This window comes from Gossypium hirsutum, chromosome D06 (genome assembly GCF_007990345.1).
Source record: "Gossypium hirsutum isolate 1008001.06 chromosome D06, Gossypium_hirsutum_v2.1, whole genome shotgun sequence".
Taxonomy (NCBI): Eukaryota; Viridiplantae; Streptophyta; class Magnoliopsida; order Malvales; family Malvaceae; genus Gossypium; species Gossypium hirsutum.
Genome location: NC_053442.1, coordinates 7957127 through 7979197, shown reverse-complemented (window position 1 = coordinate 7979197; position 22071 = coordinate 7957127). Strand labels below are relative to the sequence as shown.

General features: G+C 31.9%; 2 protein-coding genes across 3 annotated transcripts; one reads left to right on the top strand and one right to left on the bottom strand.

Moving 5' to 3' along the window:
• Positions 1–3887: 3887 nt before the first annotated feature.
• Positions 3888–8211, top strand: LOC107901332 (calmodulin-binding receptor-like cytoplasmic kinase 3). Of its 2 annotated transcripts, none has more exons than XM_016827281.2 (8): positions 3888–4072; positions 4369–5105; positions 5191–5409; positions 5481–5749; positions 6573–6738; positions 6834–6923; positions 7037–7335; positions 7798–8211. In XM_016827281.2, exons 2-8 carry the CDS (start codon positions 4850–4852, stop codon positions 8002–8004), a joined length of 1506 nt encoding a protein of 501 aa, XP_016682770.1. In that variant the 5' UTR covers positions 3888–4072; positions 4369–4849; the 3' UTR covers positions 8005–8211. The 2 variants fall into 2 exon arrangements, with proteins under 2 accessions (XP_016682770.1, XP_016682771.1); XM_016827282.2 differs by having other exon boundaries at positions 3903–4072; positions 5194–5409.
• Positions 8212–8384: 173 nt separating this feature from the next.
• LOC107900000 (putative chloride channel-like protein CLC-g) lies at positions 8385–12723 on the bottom strand. Its single transcript, XM_041095213.1, has 7 exons — positions 12360–12723; positions 12082–12282; positions 11699–11876; positions 11094–11356; positions 10237–10506; positions 8991–10119; positions 8385–8821 (listed from the first exon to the last, which is right to left on the bottom strand). Exons 1-7 carry the CDS (start codon positions 12506–12508, stop codon positions 8687–8689), a joined length of 2325 nt encoding a protein of 774 aa, XP_040951147.1. The 5' UTR covers positions 12509–12723; the 3' UTR covers positions 8385–8686.
• Positions 12724–22071: the final 9348 nt, after the last annotated feature.

The following is a 22071-nucleotide window of genomic DNA, read 5'->3' as shown; positions in this document are numbered from 1 at the left end:
TCATGGGTAGAGGAGAAGAAATTCACTAATGTTGAAAAATGAATTATATAAGAGGAGCTTCGACTACATCTATTCAAAGCTTAAAAAACCATGTTCTATTCAAAGCCAAATAGAAGAAGTATAGTTCTATACGGACTCAACTTGTGCGGTCTGGTCCGTATAGATCCCTTTAGTTTTCCACTGTATTTATTTTTTCAACAAGTGTCGAGATTCGAGTCACACAATATCTAACAAGTATCAATTGAGTTCTTCATATGTGGTATTCAATATAAATCCCACAAACTTTCGTTTGTTAAAAAATTAAAAAAAGCAAACAACAAATATTCTAAAATAAGTTGAAAAGAAAATAGAGAGAAGATGTACTTTTGCTCTTTTTCTTTTTCTTTTTATTATAATTGAAGAAGGAGAATAGAGTTGTTTGAGATCGAAGTTAAACTCGCATGCTTACAACTACTTTTACTATTAGAATAAAAGGTTATTCGCTTTGCTCAATTTTTTTTATATTAACTTAAGTTTAGGTTAAACCTTTAGAATTATCATACGTTAATCTAAATCCTGTTATAAGCTTTGAGAAGACTTGGTGACATTGATGCATAATTGAAACTGGCTTAAGGGAAAAGTAGCAATCTCCTATAGTTTACAATCAAATTCAATTTTTCAAACATTATGTAGATGAATTCCAGACGACAAACCCTACCTCCGTTGTATGCAGCGCATTGGCTACCTTCGCCACCACCGCGTTGGTAGTTGGGTTCTCCTATACAATAATGCCATTCCCAATTAGTGCCTTCAGTGTGGTTGTCGGGTTTTCCACCCATTACTTTCTAAATGTGACCCATTCTTCAATGTGTTGTTCATGGTAATAAATAAAGGCACTTTTTTATTCAAATAGTTAATTAAATCATTAAAGAATAGGAAAAAACAGATGGAATCTGAAATTGGCGTTAATTAAAAAAATTAAAATGTAATCAGTATAACACAATTACAAATGTAAGTCAAAATAATTATAAATATTAAATTATTATAAACGGAGTGTTCGAGTAACCGCCAGATAAAATCAAATCATTATACAATTTAAATCAGGACTAATTAACGTATTATAAATCTCGAAGTTAACCAAAGCCTCCACTTTTGGGAATTCAACCAACTAAAAACTTGAAACACAAATCTTTTACCCATAATAAATGTTAATATAAAGCAAGGCATAAGTGAAAATGATAAAATGATTTTGGATCACAACTTAGGTACTAAAAATTGTGGGCTTATTTGTATGAAGAAAAAGGATAAAGTGAACCCATGAAAGGGTTCCTAGCAAACTCGGGCTTCTTCTACCCACTCGGTCCAGTCCTATTTCTTTATTTACAGTTTATAAAAAAAATAATCAGTCCAAAAGAAATAAACGTTACATCATTACATGGATTATTTTGGGAACTTTAGAATTTATAGTTACACCCCTAATCAAATTCCTCCAATCATCTATTTTTAGTTTAATTCATTTAATCAATTTATCCGATTTTAGTAAATAAACTATTAAAAATTATATAAAATAATAATTTAATCACCAATTCAATTAGTTCCCATATAAACCAATCTAATCTATCTAATCGGATCGATTCTAATATTTGTTTAATTTAATGAGAAAAAAAGATACGATTTGTATAACAGTGGAAAATATCAAAGGCCTCACCCTAAAATTGATTAATGGTAAAATTTTCCCCAATTACCTAATTAATATTATTCTTTAATGTTATTATTTGTATCGTGTATTTGTTTTTTTTATATATTTTTATTGTATTTTAATAGTGTTTGAAATATTTTTTATATTTAATTTTAAGTTTTTAGGTTGATTTTTTTTGCTATATATGAAATGAAAACAAAATTTATAAAAAAATGGATTTAGTCCAAATTATTTAGCAAAATATACAAAAGTCTTTTTTTTTGTGTGTGTGTAAGCAGGGGCGAAACCAGAAAATTTTTTTAGGAGGGCCAAAATTAAATTGTATACTTTTACAATAGTAAAAATGTAATTTCACGACTTTAATATCTATATCTTTATAATTTTTAAAGGATTAAATCAAAATTTTTTTATCATCTTAAGAGAGTCAAAATATAATTTTATCTTTACTTATTTAAATTTTTATAAATTTTAAAGGTGCATAAATCAAAAAATTTTTCTATTTTAGTTACTGTGTGCAAAGCTTTAGGCTATATATAAAAGATGCTTTGCATGTTCCTCGTGGTGTTCTTAAATCATACGTTTAACATGACACTACTATAAATAATATATTAATTACCATTATTGTAAATAAATAAAATAAATTACTATTATTACAAAAAATACAAAATTTCTTTGTTTGAGTTAAAAGATAAAAAAAATCATCAAAATTATAAAAGAGAAGGGTAAAATGGTTAGAAAATAAGGATTACCCAAGGTTTTTAAAACCGGATCAGTAGTTGAATTCGTTTGTCGGTCTGATCGATCAGTTCGATTCGATTAAATAAATCACTAGAAATTTATAAAAAATTAAAAAAATTAAAAATTTGATTCAATCGATTTTTTGCCCAATTCAACCAATCTGTACCAATTCCCAAGTAAACTAGTTCAATGCCATTCTTTGAGCGGATATCTTAACTATTTCCTAATCCAATTGATCTGACCGATTAGTTCGATTTGTTTCAAACAACCTTGAGATTATCTTAAAATTTTACGTAATCTAATAAAGCGTGGTATTGTAATTACTTTTGAAAGAATATCATGTAAAACTATCAAGTCAAAATCGATTAAGATTTAGCTCAAATAGTATTTGTAGGAGGACATAGATTCAAATAGGCTGAAGCACATTATCCTCCTATTTATGAGTTAAGGAGAGATTATGAATAGTTTTAAGCATTGTCTCAAAAAGAATAAATATAATGAAATTATTTTGAAATGAAATATAATAGTATAATGCGAAAATTTCATAAAAACTTTAAAAATTTTAGATAAATAAAAGGCAATAAATGTTGGGATATTCTCCATAGCCAATAAAACTAAATAATGAAGAGCATATTTTATTTCATTTAATTACAAAATTAGTATAATAAATGAAGCAGTTCATTTAGGTATGGTATCATCTAATGAAAGAATATTCCCACAAATCTTCACATTATTAGGACTTCCTCACAGTTTGGCATTTACAATTATTAATATATCTATCACAAAATCAATTTTCTTTTTTTTTATAGAAAGAATTTAAATATTCTCAAATAAAGCCGTTGATCACTAAAAGGTCAAAGTTGTCCAACTATTTTTTTTATATTATTTTCTCCCTTATTAGGTTCAATTCCACATGTAGTTATTAAATTATGACTAAATTTTCATTTTGGTCACTTAACTAAATAAAGTAATAATTTGATCATTAAATTATTCAAAGATTTTCATTTAAGTCACTAGATTGTTAAAATCAATGTCATATGGCTTTGTTTGTTTGTATTACCTGCATTAATCGAAAGCTTCTTCTTTTTTTTCCCTTTTTTTATAGTTTAGCTTTTGTCATGAAACAATTTTTAGATGTCACAAATCTGCTAATCAAATTTCAAATAGTTTTTTTTCGATCTCCGAAACTGACAATTAGATAGACTTAGATTTAAGGTAAGTTCTATTACTCATCGATGGGTATGATCCATTATATCGACCGTCGAATCGTCACTCAGAACTCACTAGCGAAACTTTTAAAAAAAAATTAATAATCCAATGACTTAAAAAAAACCTTTCGAATAGTTTAGTAAATTAAATAAAAATTTTCAAATAATTCAATGATTAAAACAAAAACTTACTCATACTTTAACAACTAATGATGTAGTTTAACCAAGATAAATTGGGAGTAAAAAAGTACATGGATACAGCCATGGGTTACGTCAAAACTCAAAACAGCACACCATATTCCTTTGTTTCAAACAAAAGGGCCGGTCAGGTCTTTTACTTGTTATTTCGCACGCTAAGCACAAACAACTCCCAACTCCAACAACAGCAATGATCTTCGTTTTCTTTCCCTTCTTCCTTAACTAGCCGCCCTTATCTGTCACTTTTCAGGTTTGGTCTTTCCTGTCTACTTCTTTCTTTTTCGATTCTTCTTTTTTTTTTGAGGTTTTTTTTTAGATGTTTTTGCTGTTGGGTTCTTTTCTTTTCATGATTTGGTGAATTGAGCCGTTTCACTTTATTTTATTGGTCATGGTTTTCTGGGATTTTCAATTTCTCTCCTAGTACTTTTTCCAACTTTGATACTCTTTTTCTTTTGTTCTTTTTCATATATATATATATGTACTTCGTCAACTGGAAGTGACTTCGAATTTGATCACGAAGTTTAAAGCTTTGATTGAATTTTGCAGGGTTTGCTATTATGTTGGAGTTACATGTTTAAAACGCTTTTGGGAGGCTTTAAATGAAAGGGTCAGCTTTGATATCTTATCAGGGTTTCAGGGATCATTGTTGATTCAGTCAACTCAACCGTGAAGACTTAGGTCAAAATTTGCAGTGGCCTTTTAAGAAAGAGAATTGAACGATTAGAAAAATCTCTTGAAGTCGTCTCCTTTGTTAATTTGGAGATGAAAAGAGAAACCCAGTTTGAGTTTTTTTCTTTTTTGTGATTGTTGATATTAGATTTTGTTTATTGGGGTTTTACCTTGGTTACTGTGCATCATTAATACGCTGTATTGAGTATGGGCAACATTGAATGAAGTAATTAAGGTTCCAGGAGTTGATTTTGCTATGTTTCTCTCCTTTGATATTACTTGGATGCAACTAGCAGAATAAGTGATGCTTCATTTGTAGCTTAGATTTTTATGGTGTTTGAGAGTTAACTCATTGAGAATGGCTGCCTCTATGTTTGGTCTACTCTTGTTTATGCAATTATCAACATTCTTTGCCTCTGGGATCGAAGTAAAGTCGAAGATTTGTGGTGGGGATCACATTGCGTACTCGAATTTGTATGGTACTGAATTGTTTTATTTGAACGGCAATCAAGTAGATAAAGTTTTGTTCTGCAAGGTCCTACAGTTGCACTATGCAGATCATTGTGAGTTGGAAGGCTATAGTGGAGCCAATTGTGGTTTGGACGTTTCATTAGGTAACACGCATTGTTTCAGGTTTCTGATTTTGTACTTATGAAGTTTATTACATAATAGAAATAAATTTCTTAGAATCTTTATCAGTAGGAGGAGGCCGAAAATTATTGCAAGAGCCGAAAAAAGAAGATGAGGGACCTGATGATGATCTGAAGGGGAAGAATAATGGAAAATATCCGGCCTCAACAAAAGTAGGGTTAGGAGCAGCAGCTGGAGTGTTGTTAACCTGTGTTTTTATTTGCCCCTGTCTTTACAGGAAAAAGAGAGCAACTGACCACACTGTTCTTTCAAAGGATTCAAATTCGAGTGAGTCTTTACTTATATTACAATTTATAAACAACATAGCAGTGTTGTGAATGATGGTTCTGTTTCTGCAGTTGATTCAGCTCCCCCTTTAGAAATGAGTATTCATTCTCTTCCAGAGAAGGTTCCGGCCAGCCCACTTAGGATACCACCTAGTCCTTCAAGATTCTCAATGTCCCCACAACTCAATAGAATCAGGTCAGTGCATCTCAATATGACCCAGGTAGCCAGAGCTACCCGTAATTTCTCTTCCGCTCTAAAGATAGGCGAAGGAGGGTTTGGAACTGTTTATAAGGCCCAGCTAGATTCTGGCCAGATGGTTGCCATTAAACGAGCAAAAAAGGTAAGTAAATATGCTTACCTATATTTATTTCTACAACATTTCTCCAATCGTTTTCTGTTTTATTAGAAAAAATTGTGTTATATATGGGATGACAAGAGTGAATCATTGCACTGAAGTCAGAATCATTAAATTTACAAAACAGAATGTTCGGATTGTTAACAGATATTAACTGTCTGCATATTAGAGATCCACAGGATTCTCCTATTGGATGTGTTCCTACATAAGAGTGCCACATATAAAAGTAGATGGGGATAAAATATGTTTATTTTCAGATTCCAATGACTTACTCTCTTTTGACATGCATTCTTTAGCATGTTAGTTTAAGACAGAATTGCAGAAGCATCTTAGATTTCATAGTCTAATAATTTGTAGGGAAGATAACAGTGAATCAGTTGACCTACAAGAACACTAACATTGTAAGGCTGACACTAGGAATACAACATAGGTTGTAGAAGAACTGCCAGTTCGATCACTTATTCCTTTGTCAACTTGTAGAGTATGCTAACAGCTAGGACCGGTGGCTATGAACACCAAAGAATGTAAAATGTGCACATTGGACAAAATGTCCTAAAGTTATATGCTTGTAACAAGGTTGAAACTTTCTCACATTCATTGTTTTCTTTTATTATTTAAAAAGGATTCCTAGATATTGACTTGGTAAATCTCTTGGCTATTGGCTGTATGCTGGCTTTATTATTGACAGACTTGAAACTGGCTTAAATATTTAAGATATTTTTTTAGTGCCTGCTTCATGATTTAAAGTTTAAGCCATCCTATTCCTCGGGTCTGCTATTTGGTTGACTGATAAAAGAATATTGTCTAGGAACATTTTGAGAATCTGCAAACTGAGTTCAGCAGTGAAGTTGAACTTCTAGCCAAGATCGATCATAGGAACCTTGTGAAGCTACTTGGTTATGTTGATAAAGGGAATGAACGGCTTATCATTACAGAATATGTACCAAATGGTACTTTAAGAGAACATTTGGATGGTAAGTTATCTGCCCATGATAACTACCAAAGTCTTGGGTCAACAACGATATTGTTAAAGGCTTAAAATATAATATTATGTTGCCATTCCTGGCAGGTCAGCACGGCAAAATCCTGGATTTCAATCAGCGTCTTGAAATTGCTATCGACGTTGCTCATGGCCTTACATACCTCCATGTTTATGCAGGTAAGCAAACACCACCCAACCCAGACTCGTATATTGTCTTTCTATCATGGCCTCACATACTCATATATTTCAGCCTGTGCCTTCTCATAATACCTTTATTTATCATGAACCAGAGAAGCAAATCATTCACCGAGACGTGAAGTCATCCAACATTCTTCTGACAGAAAGCATGAGAGCTAAAGTGGCTGATTTCGGATTTGCAAGAGTTGGCCCAATGGACTCAGACCGAACACATATTTCAACCAAAGTGAAAGGAACAGTTGGTTACCTTGATCCTGAGTACATGAAAACCTATCAACTCACAACCAAGAGTGATGTCTACTCTTTCGGGATTTTACTTATTGAAATTCTCACTGGCCGCCGTCCTGTGGAGCTAAGGAGGCCAGTTGAAGAGCGTGTGACACCTAGATGGGTAAGCTTGTTCTTCCTTCTCTTGTTAAGCTTTTGACTCCATTCCTATCGTCATTACTTCGGCATGGGCAACCAATATCTAATTTATCAATCTTTTTTCTTGGTCAAATACTTTACTTTCATTACGACTCTCATATCTTAATGAAAAAGAAGTAGACCTAAAGTAGAGTCAGGCTAATCCTGCACCTATTGGATGTCACCACTTGAGGTTGACCATACGAACTAAATCCCAAGTTAACAGGCTTTTCGCCTTATGTTTACTAAATAAGATTCTCATAGCCTTTTTGTTTTGAAGGTGTGAGTAAAAGAGAAAAGGAAAAAAAAATGATGGGTAAAGAAGCAAGGTAGTGAAGTTGGCTACCAAGACCCATGATATTGTGTCTGCAAAAACAATAACACAGTGTTTGCTTCTAGTTCCTTTTACACCTGGGAATTCATTCATGGTTTGAATGTGTATATACAGGCATTTAACAAGTATAATGAAGGACATGTAGTGGAATTGGTGGATCCAAGGCTGGAAGTAGTAGATGCAGAGATACTAACGAAGATGTTTGCATTGGCATTTCAATGCGCAGCACCTGTTAGAAATGATCGTCCGGAGATGAAATCTGTGGGAGAACAGTTATGGGCAATTAGGGCTGACTCTGTTAAGACCTCAAGCCGAGGGTAACTCTACATTATCTAAAACTAGTTCTCACCTCACCTCTCCCTTTGGCTCAAATCTTGGTTTTCTTTTTCTTTCTTTTACTGCTACCGTTTGCTGTTGTTCTTTCTTTTGGAGCATACCGTGTAATATCCAAATTTGGTGTTAACCAAAAGCTATTATGCGCTGTTCGATCCTTTTTATAATATCCTCTTTGACTGTGTCAAAAGGAAATATGAAAGAGTATTGCTTATCTTTCATTTTTATTGGCTTAATAATAAGATGCCCCTTAATAGGTTAACAATGTCAAATTTTGTTTGGGCGAATGAATAGCAATAAATGAGTACAAATGAATGCAATGCCTAGAAACCATTACCATATCTGGTCAAAACCCTTCAAGAAAGCTCTTTCGGAAAGCCGTAACTAGCTTATTAATGCATACAAAGAGATTTAACCAAAAGCAAAAATTGTCAAGGTTGGAAGATTCTGACTTGCCTCAACTCCTGCAGTAAATGCAAAATACAAATTTCGTAAGGGTTCAATGTGATTCCTCGCTGGGTTAGTCTTCGCCTGCGAGCTAAATGAGGGTGCTGAATCATAAAGGGAGAGAATCATCGTACAACTCGGTGCAGTTTAAGAGTACAAGACTATATACAAATTTAATTCCAAGAGTAAACCCCATGTGCAACAACTGAATGAGATCCCCCACCTAGAATATTTTCAGTAAAAGGGGGAATTGAAACCTCAATCTTTTCCACCTGCTCCTTACCAACGATGGATGCAAACCTAATATGTGTTCCGGCATGAAATCATGCCTTGTCAATATGCCCACCACTGGTGCTCTCTGCAGTCACAGTATCAGGCATTGAATAATATAATTAGTTAGCAACAGTGAAAATAATATCTAAAATGAAAACAGTGTACATGATAAAAAAGAGGAAGAAATGCAGTCAAATTTTAAGACAAAGAATGAGGAATCAAGTTTAAGGAAAATGAATATGATAGTTTCTTACGCTGGAGATCTTGGGTATGACAAGTAGGTGTCGCAGACCAACTTCACGGAAAAGTATGAGAGCCTTAGCTAGTGACATCGTGTCCACAACTGTGTACGGTGAAGCGTTGGTAAAAGGGTGTAAATCCAGGAACATCTCCATCTCCTCATCTGTCAATTCTATGTCTTCTATCTTGTCAACATTACCTAAGCCCTTCTTTGCAAAATCATCTGATGAGAAATGCCTAAAAGCATCAGCACCTAACTGCACAGGGGTGCACAAGAACGCTTTCTTCTTTAGCAGTGCAATAAGATGAGCACGGAGGATCAAACCATACAAAACTGGGGATTCAGAATGTGGAGACTCATCAATAACTGGAAACCCGTGATGCATTGTGGTTTTGAGGATGTGTACGATATTACCGACCTTCTCAATTCCATGACAGAGCTGAAGCGGGCCAGAGACAACATCAGCAACGGTTAGCTGTCTCATATAAGGTTCAGCATGAGTTTCTAGGTATGGAAAACCTTTTACTTTCATGATAAGGTCATAAACATTGCCATTAAATGCATCCGCTACAGTCTTGGAAACAAGGAGAACCACCATTATTAATGGCAACAGTAATAGATTATTGGTCAATTCCAGAATTATAACACACAAGGAGACTGTCATCCTCATAGATCCACCAAGAAATGAAGCCGCACCAAGTACAGCATAAAGACCATGACTAAGATTTCCCCAAGAACCAATTAACATTCCGATGAAACGCCCATAAGATGCTCCAGTTACTATCACAGGTACAAATAGCCCTGCTGGAGCAACAATCCCGTAGCTAAAAATACTTAGAATGAAGCAGGTGACAAAAAATATGAGCATTGTTGAGAGCTGAAACTCAGAGTCAGTATTCTTGCTAAAAAGATTCCTGATAGCATCATCATTTGTGTTGAAAATGAGGCTTGCAAGATCATTGTAGTGACCAGGGGGGCACTGAAATTTCTTATAGTTACCAGATCGGCCTATCGTGGGACAGTCTTCAGATGCATCTGAGGGGCATGATTGGCAAGATACAAGCCATGGTAATCCAAAAAGCAGACACGATGTAAAAATGGAGATCGTGCAAGCAATAAAAATTTTATAAAAAGTGCCTTTCCTGAGAGGAGAAAAAGAAGGGGAAATAAGCATAGAGAACGACCCAGTAAAGTATATCATGCCAAATACTGGAAACGGTAATTGGTGCAAAAAACACATATCTAAAAATAGAACTTACTCGTTAACGAGGTTGTATACTTTGAGAATCTTAACTAAAAGGAAATTATAGAAACTTCCCAATATGCCCCCAATAACTCCAAGAGCAAGAACAGGAGGTACATCGGCTAGGTGATACGAAACATTTGCTGAATAGACGTCAAACATTATCAAACCCCCTTTACCAAATAGCCCACACTTGCCACTTAAACAAACATCAATTAGGGCTCGAAGTATGATTGCAACCACAGCAGTCGTAAAGAAAGCTCTCCAAAGAAGGGCACTTCTCCACCTGCAGAAAAAACAAGGATATTATCATAAGATGTCAAGTTTTGGAAATTTGATCTTGTCTGAAAGAGACCATGAACACCATGTGCATGATGAATTAAAGGAAGGAAGGTGATTCTCAAAGTAAATTATGTTATATCAACGGCATAGAAGAATCACAATTGGTCTTTCTACCTCAGCAATTTTGAATGAACTAGCTATAGACGGATAGCAAAGAGCTATATTACTCGGCATATTATGGACTATAATGGCCCTATATCTGTTCTGCCTGCCATCTTAGAAATAAACAACATTAATTAAGACAATTTAATCAACCATCGGTGCAGAAAGGAGAATAAATGATTTATGAAAAAACAAATATGGATATGAGAATTTGAAGACTGAACTAAAATCAGAAGGCTGACCTATACTATTGCCTAATACAATTCCGTTTTTGGTCAAACAATAGAAAGGGAAAAAGAAAATGAGACAAGTGTGAAACCTTCAAAATACCAACTAAGAACAGTATGCAGTAACACTCAGTACACTGATGAAAGGATAGTTACTAATATATCAAAATGGTGCTGCAAATGGATGTATCAGTTTATGTACCAAGATGCCATTTCTTCAAGAGCAAACAGCACACCTCCGACCGGGGCACGGAAAGCAGCAGCAATTCCAGCTGCTGATCCACATGTTACAAGATCTCGTCGGTCTCTGTCATTTTTAAAGAAACGAAGCCACTTCCATGTTAAACCATATCTTCTCGACCCACCTTGTCCAAACAATGCTGCAATGCATGAACCAGTATGCACCATGGGCCCTGCCTTTCCGACCAGCAGAGAAGAAGACACTGCAGCAATGCTTCCCACAATCTGCACCATTTCACATGATTATGAATATCAAAAGAAAGAATACGGACCGTTCCTCCTCAATTCACAAAAAGTTAAAAAAAGAAAGAATAAATTCTAGTATAAATATTGAACTTTGAAAGTACAAAATCCTGTAACTCGATAACTAATTAGATATTAACCCAATTTATTAGTGATTTAATACAATTAGAATTAACAAACAAACTAGAATATAGAATTTAGGTAACAAAAGGCAGTTCTTTCTGCATCAAGTTGAACATCACAAAGTATCTTCGATACACTAATAATTCATTGTTTGTAACAAAATTTAGAAACCATTAAAAACAAGATTAAGCAAGTAACTACCTTAACTATTAAAGTTCGTATTGAAAGTATTCCCGGAGCATCTACGCCGTTCAAGTAAGCCTTCACTTCCGGTATACCGGAACCGGCAGCGGCGGGAGAAATAAACGCCGTAATGATGGCGGCAAAGAGAGTTAGAGCCAAATTCGATAGAGAAAACACTAGAAATGCCATCCAGTACCTGCACGAATAAATAAAAATAAAAATTTCTTCAAATTTGTTATTTTTTAAACAGTGAGACAATCATAATAGTGGAGTATATGAATCTCTTGCTGCTAAAGTTTTGCAAATATTTGGTGCAAATTATTTCCAGTTAAAAAAACAGGAAAATAGTAATATATGAAATTCATCAGTAATTATAAAAAAGAAGAACAAAATAAAGGGACCTTTGAGCAAGCATCATGTTAGAAGTGATGACGAACTTAACGCCGGCGATATTCTCAACGGCGAGATTATTGAAGAAACCAGCGAGACTGACGAAACCGCCAAGCAAAAAACAGAGAAGCCATTTCATGAAAATATATTGAAAAATCTGGACCTTTCCACGTGCCCTCCAGTCTTGTTTGAAGAAATCATTCTCCACAATCCTTCAAAAAGAACAACACTGAACCAATTAAAAAAACAAAAATAGAAAGAAAGGAAGTTATGTAAAATGATAGCTTACTCATAATCGAGGCTTTCGATGGGGCAGACGTTGGCGCCAACGATGGCGACCTGAGAGGTGGAATTAATGGATCGCTGCTGGTGAGAGAGTAAAGGAATGGTGAGAGAGTCATGTTCTTGGGTTTGGAACGGTGGCGCATCCTCTGACATGGCCTCACGTGGGGCGGGATTTTGGGGTGGCTGGTCTGGTGGTAGAGCTTGTGTGGAGGCGAAGACCAGTAGAGATAGACAGAGAAGTCAAAGGTTGAATTTCTGTTTGTTTTTGTTTTTGTTTTTTTTTTTTTTTTTGGTTCAGAGACAGTTTGTACCAAATATTTTTCCTATAAAAATGAGAATAGAGAGATAAGAGTTTTTGAGAGAGTCTTAAATCATGAATATAACTCTAGAAAATTTTATATATAAAAATATAAAGTAAATTGCATCATTAGTCACTAAATTATTGGTATGTTTTTATTTTGGTCCTTAATTAGAAAAAGTTACAATTTGATCACTTAACTATTCAAAAGTTTCCATTTAAGTCGCAGAATTATTCAAAAGTTTTTGTTTAAGTCACTAGGTCGTTAAGTTTTTTTTCATACTTTTACTAGCGAGCTCCAAGCGACAATTTGATGATCAGTATGTTGGATCAGTACCCGTTGACGAGTAAAAAAACATACATTATATTCAAGTTGATCTGAGAATCAATGTTGAAGATATGAGAAAAAAGCTATTTGAATTTTGATTCACTAATTCGTAATACCTAAAGTTGTTTTATGAAAATGTTGAATTGTAGAAGAGAAAGGGAAAGAGAGCTGTCGATTGGTGCAAGCAATATGAATTGAGAAAACCATATAATATTGATTTTAATAGTCCAATGACTTAAATGAAAATTTTTGAATAGTTCATTGACCAAATTGTAACTTCTTTTAGTTAAGTGACCAAAATAAGAACTTACCCATAGTTTAGTAGCCTTTTTTTATAGAAGTAATATAAAAAATTAATTAATTACGAAAATAGGTTAAGGAAAAAATATTTACGAAAATGGATTGTTTTCAATAATATTCGCCGGTGTTGATTGACACACCGATGTCACCACTCTTTTTCCCCTTAATCATCACCTAACCATCATATTAAAAAAAAAGAATTTTTTTGTCATCACTGCATTAGGCAACACCAGTATCTATTTTTTGAATTACTCATGAAAAATATAAGTATTCATGAAGAAATATAATATTTTTTAATGGGTGTCACCGGTGTGTCAGGTGACACCGGTGAAAATTTAAAAAAAAATAAGTGAAGCAGAAAAAATTTGAAAAGAAACAATTGAAATAGAAAAAAAACAAAAGGGAGCCTATGAACTATGCTTGTTTCATATGTGATTCTTGTCTTTTTCTCTTATCAGTGCCACCAACAATGGATTGAAAAATTCAGAAAAGGAAAACTAAAAACAATTTCACTTAATTCAACTCGACTTGAAATTCATTTCGCTCGACTCGATTCGAAAAATTTTCAAATCGAGTTAGAATGATAAAATAAAACTCATCAACTCGATTAACTCAAAAAATTTTCACTCAATTTAATTCAATTCAATCCAACACCGACCCCAGAAACATATAAGCTTCATCTTTGTTAGAGCACCTATCCCGTCTAACTTTAATATCATTTCCAACTCTAAGCAACTCCTGACATTCACAAATAATGTTGCTAAACTCAGACCAATCCTCCTCCTTGGAGTATATTGCATTGTAAAGATTTTGTAGCATTAAACCCCAACCTCTTCTATACGACAACATTAAATCAGACGCTTGCCAGGCAGCATCAAAATGGTCACTTCCATTTTCTACCATGACCACTAAGTCCCTTGGAGGTTGTATTATCAAATTATAATGAGTTTGAGTATAAATTAACGTTGTTAGAATTGGACCGAAAATTCATGAATACAATGATATAGGAAAGAAATTGAATTGGTTGATTCAAGTTAGAAACGACCAAAATAATAATTAAATAAAATTTTCTATTTTTAATATATATTATTATTTTTATAAATATTTAATAATTTATTTACTTAAATTGGACTAATTGAACGAATTAAAAATTAATAGTTTAATCAGTCTAACTACCAATCCGGTTATAAAAATATACATTAATGTAGTTAATTAGTCAATTTATGTTATAGTTAAGTTTTTTAATTTAGTATATATTTGTAATAATTAATTTGGATTGAAATTGTTAATATAAACTACTTGAAAAAAAGTAATTTTATTAAATGATATTAATGGTGAAAGCATTAATAAGGTATTCATTCAACTAAAACAACTTAGGCTGAGACCTTCCATAATATTAGGTATAAATTGATAAAATTATATATTTATAAAAAGATTGAGATTTTGAATCCCTATATTTTATTTTTAGGAATCTAATTTAATTTTAATTTTTTATATTTAAAATTTAAGTTTAATTATTAACAGTGTTAAATTTATTTTATTAAATTCAAGTAACAATAAATTTAATAAAAAATTAAAAATGAAAACAATTGTACTTACATTTTCAACTTAAAAATTTAAAATATAAATTTTAAAAATAAAAATATCATAGAAAATGGTGAAATGAATAGTTGGTCCAAGTGGGTGGTGTGCAAATGGGGCAGAGCAGAGGAAAGAGAAAAATCCGCATGCGGCACTGCACCCAACATCCAGAATTGGAAACTTGCCCTTTCTTAATTTCAACCACTTACCCCCTTTACCTTTTGCGTAACAAATGCCTCTTTCATCCCATTCGTTTTAGTTCTTCAATTTAATAAAAAAATTTATTTTAATCATTTATTTAATTACTTAATTACGGTCTCGTTAAGCCTTCAACTTATATTATTTATCAAATCACCATAAAATAAATGAAAATAATAATTTTTATTAACTTTGCTGATGTGGCATACACATTAATTGTCATATGAATACCACATCATCAATTAATTAATTTTTTAAATTTTAAAAATATTAAAATTGTTTAAAAATTATAAAAAATATATATTTTTTAAAGTTAATTAATTACTAATGACATACACGTGAATTGCCATGTAGATGTCAAGTTAGTAGAGTTAACATATGTTAATTTTTCTATTAATTTTAGAGTGAATTAACAAACAATACAAGTTCAAAAGCTAAAAAGAAACGGAAAATTAAATGGAAAAATAAAATGATTCTTTTGTAAAGTTAGAGGGTCAAATAAGGTATTATATTTTTTTCTTTAATAAATAAAGTTTGGGATTAATGTTTTTTTTTTACCTTTTGTTTTGATAAATCATAGAAAATTTCATTGAAAATATTTTTTTAATATTTAATATTTTAAATGTGTTTGATAATCATTTTAATTTTTTAAAAATTTCAACAAAGAAAATGATGAATATTAATGTAAAAAAAAATATTAAGTTATTTTATTTTATTAATAAATTAAAATAAACTATACTTTTAAAAAAATGAGATATTCAAATAACCACATTTATCTTTCATTCAAAACTATCTAAAATGATATAAAATATTATATTAATAAGATTAAAATTAAAAATAAATAATTTTTTAAAAATCAATATTTACTTTTATCAAACAATATAATTATATTCGGTATTTATATTTATGAATTTACCAAACTGTTTTCTAATATAAATTTAAAACTTATAAAATTTAGTCGTAGAAGTTCGATAGTTAATTTTTCCACACTTAAAATTTTCAGTTTATCAAATAAATTATTAGTGATTATTTTTTTAATATAAATGTCTAGAACTATTCATAGTCCTTCCTTGATCCTTAAATAGGAAAATAAATGCACTTTAACACACTCGAATCTATGTCTTCCTATATATAACAATATCGATATTAATTAAATTATAACTTAGTCCTATTTTATTAAATTACAAAAGAATTAGAATATTTATTCATTTCTTTTATGAAAAGATATTAGAATAAGGACACATTTTGATGGAACACGTTTCCGCCCTTTACCGGAAAAAAGAGATAAGAGGATAAAGCTTAAAATTAGGGCAATGGTCACATCGCATTAACCCTGAAAAATTACAATAATGTGAACTGCTGATCTCATGTTACAATGTTTTAATAAAGAAAAAATTTAATATTTAATTCTTAATTTTTATTTGAAAATATTAATTTAATTATTAAAATCATAATTATTTTTTATTAAATTTTGATTTCATTATTTTTATTTGATGTGACATTTGATTTGATTAGTAGAAAATAAATATGTTAAAGTTGATTTTTTTTATAAAAATTACTAACATTAATAATAATTGGACTAAAATTTTTAAATTAAAAAAATAAGAGGATTGAGTTTTAAAATTTTAAAATATAGACTTGTATCTCTAATTTTATAAAAGTATAGAGACTAATAACATATTAATTAATTAAGATTTCTTCTTTAAATTTGGTAAGTGTTGGGTGTTAGCACAAAAACGATTTACAATATAGAGCAACGGAAAATATCGAACATAAATACTTCCATTCATTGCTTGAACCAAATGTCAAAATCTAAATGTTGTGATGTCAATGTCGAGCACGTCAAACCATCGACGAGGACGTCGAATTAAACTGTACAAAAAATTGAAAACCACTAAAGTATTCTAAGCACTCAAAAACTTCAATAGATGGTATATAAATCCTTATCTTTAAAATGTAATTGTTTTTTTGTTTGTTTGTTTTTGGTGCTTAAGGACCTTAAACTAATTGGTATTTATAGTAGTAGTTCCTATAACACCCCTAACCCGTATTGTAACACCCCTAACCCGAATCTATCGCCGGAAGAGGGTTACGGAGCATTACCAAAATTTATAAATTAATTTTCAGACATTTCATTTCATCTAACATTCATATTTGAAACCAACCAAAATCAAAATATTAATGAGCCAACATTGGCTAAATTAACTTATACATGCCATTATAACTAGAATCAAATCATCCAAAATTACCGATAAAACCAATAGATAGTGTGATATATCTCCGACAAGTTTCCAATCCAATCGAGCTTCCGAGAATCTGTAGGGTAAATAAAAAAACAAATACGTAAGCAATGAATGCTTAGTAAGCTCATGTAGTCTTTAATCATATTAGTTCTTTTAAAATATTAAATCTATACATATCAAGGATAACCCAATATTAATACCACAATACCCATGAAGCTATATTCATCAACTTACAAGGTGAATAATCTACAGTATCACTTAAACATATTATTCCAAGCTTAGTTGGATTTTATATAACTTTAACTCTTGATAACTTCTTTATTTTCATTTGCATTTCTTTACTTTCCACGCTTGTTCCATATACATGTGACACAAGTCATAAACATATCATTCAACCATGGTCACAAGCTAGTGCATTTACCCAAAGCCTTTCCCGAACTGATCACATGATAAGTCATTTCATAAGAAAATTGCTTAATTTAAACTTTAATACTTTTTCATGAGCAGTAGCATATTTTCACTTAAACATTTAACAATTCAATGCATCATATAAATAATTATATTACCATTCAAGACAACTCCCGATATTTTACCTTTTGAAGAACAACTTACGGATATGAGTACATTGTTTTCAGAAGCCCGAAGGCAGAACTTAAGCTCATGAGAGCTAAATAGATAGTAAACACGAAAGTCCGCAACAAATGCTGAACCTCGGTTTACTTGGGTAATTTACCGTCAGTTCATCCTTTGTCACAAAACGATTGTACTCAATCCCGCGTTCAATCCAAACTGGGTATTAAATTCGATAATATATTTCCAATAATAATTCAATTCCATGTTTTCTATTACCCTTATTATTTTTTATATTTATCCCGTTGAATTTCTCGAAAATTTCGATGGATTTTCAGAGGTACACTTTTAGTGTACAAATCCGGGTCCGTCAATTCATATTCATGTGAGCACATTTCCATTTCAGAGAGCACACTCCCGCGAACCTTATCCTTACAGCGGGATTACCAGTCCAGGCTAAATCCCCTGTAATATAAACTCATAGAGTATTGTCGGGATTACCAGTTCAGGCTAAATCCCCTGCAATGACAATTACTCTAATGAGCTTGGATCTGAATTACCAGTCCAGGCTAAATTCAGACCCTAATTAGGATTACCCGTCCGGGCTAAATCTATTTTCCACATATTCTTCGGGAGGGCTATATCAGGATAGGATCACCCGTCCGGGCTAGATCCTTTTTACCGTCAATTCCTTTTTAGAGATCCATCGAATTTTTCTTCCATTCAACTGGGATTTCTTCCCCTTTTTATCAAATATATCAATGTTTCATTAATTTTCATACAACGAACATTCAAATCATATTCACATCAATAACATACATTTCAAGCATTTAAGAATATAATTCAAGTTACACGAACTTACTAGGCTAAATTGCAGAAATACCAAAATTCAGGGACATTTTGGTAATTTTTCATTTTCCTCGAATTTCCACCCAATCTTGATCTAAATTAATATTTCATTCAATTTATTAATTTAAATAATAAAATAATTCATTTCATGCAATTTGGTCATTTTTGACATTTTTATAAAATTACCCTTAAAATTTTACTTTTATTCAATTTAGTCCTTGAACCTAAAACATGTAAATTAGCTATTTTAAAATAAACTCATATTATCTGAATATTCACATATATTTTTCCTCCTCCTCCACTTCATTCCACATCCTTGATATATACATAATACCACTATTTACTTGTTTACTCATAACAAGCTGTTCACTTGAGTCGTAGTCACTAAATTAATTATATCTTAAGCTACAGAACTCCGAATTGAGATCCATAAATTTTATCTGAAACTAGACTCGTATATCATATTTCCATAAAATTTTCAGAATTTTTGGTTTATCCAATAAATACAGTTAATTCTTTAAAGTCATCCCTATTCTACTGTCTGACAGTTTTGACCCTTCTTCACTAAAAATTAATTATCTCACCGTAGGGATTCGGATGATGTTCCTGTTTGTTTCTATTAAAAATAGACTCATTAAGGATTTTAATCATCTAAATTTTAACCCCTAATTATTTTTCTCCAAATTTTAATGATTTTCCAAAGTCAGAACAGGGGAACCTGAATTCATTCTGACATTGTCTCACAAAATTCATTAACCTACTGCTGCTTTCCAAAACTGTTTTAGTGCAAGATGTTGATTACTAAGTTTATAACTCCCTTATTCCCTTTCTCTATAATATTTCCCATCACTTTTACTTATTTCCCTTCACTAATATATCAAGAACATAAGACCTTATATAAGAAAACTCTACTATAACATCATTTCCATGCTTTTTCAATAATATCAAACTTAAAAATATATTAAAATCTTGATGTTCTTACCTTGTCATATTGATTTCAATCTTTAACTTGATTTTCTCTCTCCTCTAGCTTCTATTTCTTGAATCTAACTTGAAATTTTAGCTCCCCATAGTCTCCTTGTTATCTTTATCTCTTGAGGGATATGGAAATTCTTTTGATTTCTAGGTGAAAATGATAAATTTTTGGTAGAATGACCAAATTATAAAAAAAGCAAAACTTTCTTTCTTCTCTTCTCTTCTAACGTGAAATGCATGGAAAGATGTGGGTTGGATGATTCTTCATCTTCCTTTTCTTATATATACTAAATCAAATACTAATAAAATAATAAATATCATTTAAAAATCAAATTAAAATATTAATAAATTAATATTTATTTAATTAATTAATCTAAAATATCTCCAACATCATCATTATCTTCTAGATTTCTCTCTCTTCTAATTGACCATTTTGCCCTTTATGATCTTTTAAAATTCCATCATTAGTCATCACTTAATTTGGTAAAATTGTGATTTAGTCCCTCAAAATTCTTCACCTTTTTCAATTTGGTCCTAATCTATCCATTTTCCTTAGTTTCTAGATCATTCCACCCTTAAAATATTTACACCATTGGTCCTTCAATTTTTTTCATATTTACACTTTAACCCCTCAAACTTTGAGTATTTACTCTTGGGCAACAAAACATTTCTCACTTTTGCTATTTAATCCTTTCTTGAACTCATATGTCATAATATACTTCCCAATGTTGACATAGCTCCAAAATTTCCCCTTTTTGTCGCATTATTTCCTTATTTTATTATATCAAAGATAATATCTTACAGTAAATTTTTTTTTGGGGTATTACACGTATCTATCGTCGAAACAGGGTTACAGAGCATTACTAGGGTTTACAAATCATTCAGACAAAAATTTAAAACGTTTCATTACATATCAATATTCATAATAAAACCAATTAAAATCATATATATTGTCCCTTAAACGAGCCCTCAAGGCCCGAAATACATATTAGAAATAAGTGAGAACCAAATCGGAAACTCAGAGAATTTTTTAGAAATATTTAAAATTTTCAACACTGTAGGGGTCACACAGCCGTGTGGCTAGGTCGTGTGACTCACACGATCAGAAGACACGCCCGTGTCTCAGGCCATGTGGGCATTCGAAATAGGGACACACGGTTGTATCCCAGCCCGTGTCCATGCTCGTGTAACTCTTTGACTTGAGTCACACGACCAAGTCACATGCCCGTGTCCCAGGCCGTGTGAATATACTGACTTGCACTATTTAAAAGATACAGGGGACACGCAGCCGTGTCACCTGGCCATATGTTATACACGGTTGAGACACACATCCATGTCTCAGCCTGTCTCAGCCCGTGTAGATGGAAATAGGCCAATTTACAAGCCATATATCACACTCAATTTGGTGTCAACCTACAATCAACATTATGCATATCAACAAGCCATAATTAGGCATCCAAGACAAGCCAAAATAAGGGACTAATCTCAACAAATTACATATAGGCCAACATTAAACAAAATTCTTATACATGTCATTATAACTAAACTTAAAACATCCGAAAGTGCCGATAGAATTGATGGATAGTGTGATATAACTCCGACAAGCTTTCAACCCAATCGAGCTTCCGAAAATCTAAAAGTAAAGGAAAACAACTACGTAAGCAATGAATGCTTAGTAAACTCGTATGAACTTTAATCATATCAATTCATTTCAAATATGAAATTTATACATATCATCCCTAGCATAGTAGGATTTTAAATAACTTTAAACCTTACCACACTTTCATGATCTCGAGCATATTTTCATTTGAACACTTACCATTTCAATACAACTTATAACTAAACATATTACCATTCAACCAATAGCTTGGCATTTGCCTAAGCATCAAACAACAACACTTGTTAGCATACTTGAACATATTTCGTATAAATTCAACATCGATAATCTTATTATCTCAACATGTCACACTTAAGCTTATTACTCGTCTCAACTTACATAATTTCCATGAATCAACATATCAAAGATATTCGTATATGTTCATGTCATGACACATCATTCTCTTATCGTTTCTTCATATACATATATCATTATATATCAATATATCATGTACCATCATTTCCATGTATTTCATGTATATACCTGTATTAGTTTGTATCAAACTCATATCGTCTTGTAACAGAACATTGCCCGTTGAACCATTTAGAATATCATTGGATAACTTTCAAATTCATTAAATAAATCACTTTAAAAAGACTTTCCCAAATCGAAGAACGACTTACAGATAAGAGTACATCATTAACAGAAGCTCATAAGAGCTGGTCCTCCCGAACACGCCAATAGAAGCTCATGAGAGCTGATCCACCCAAATCACTC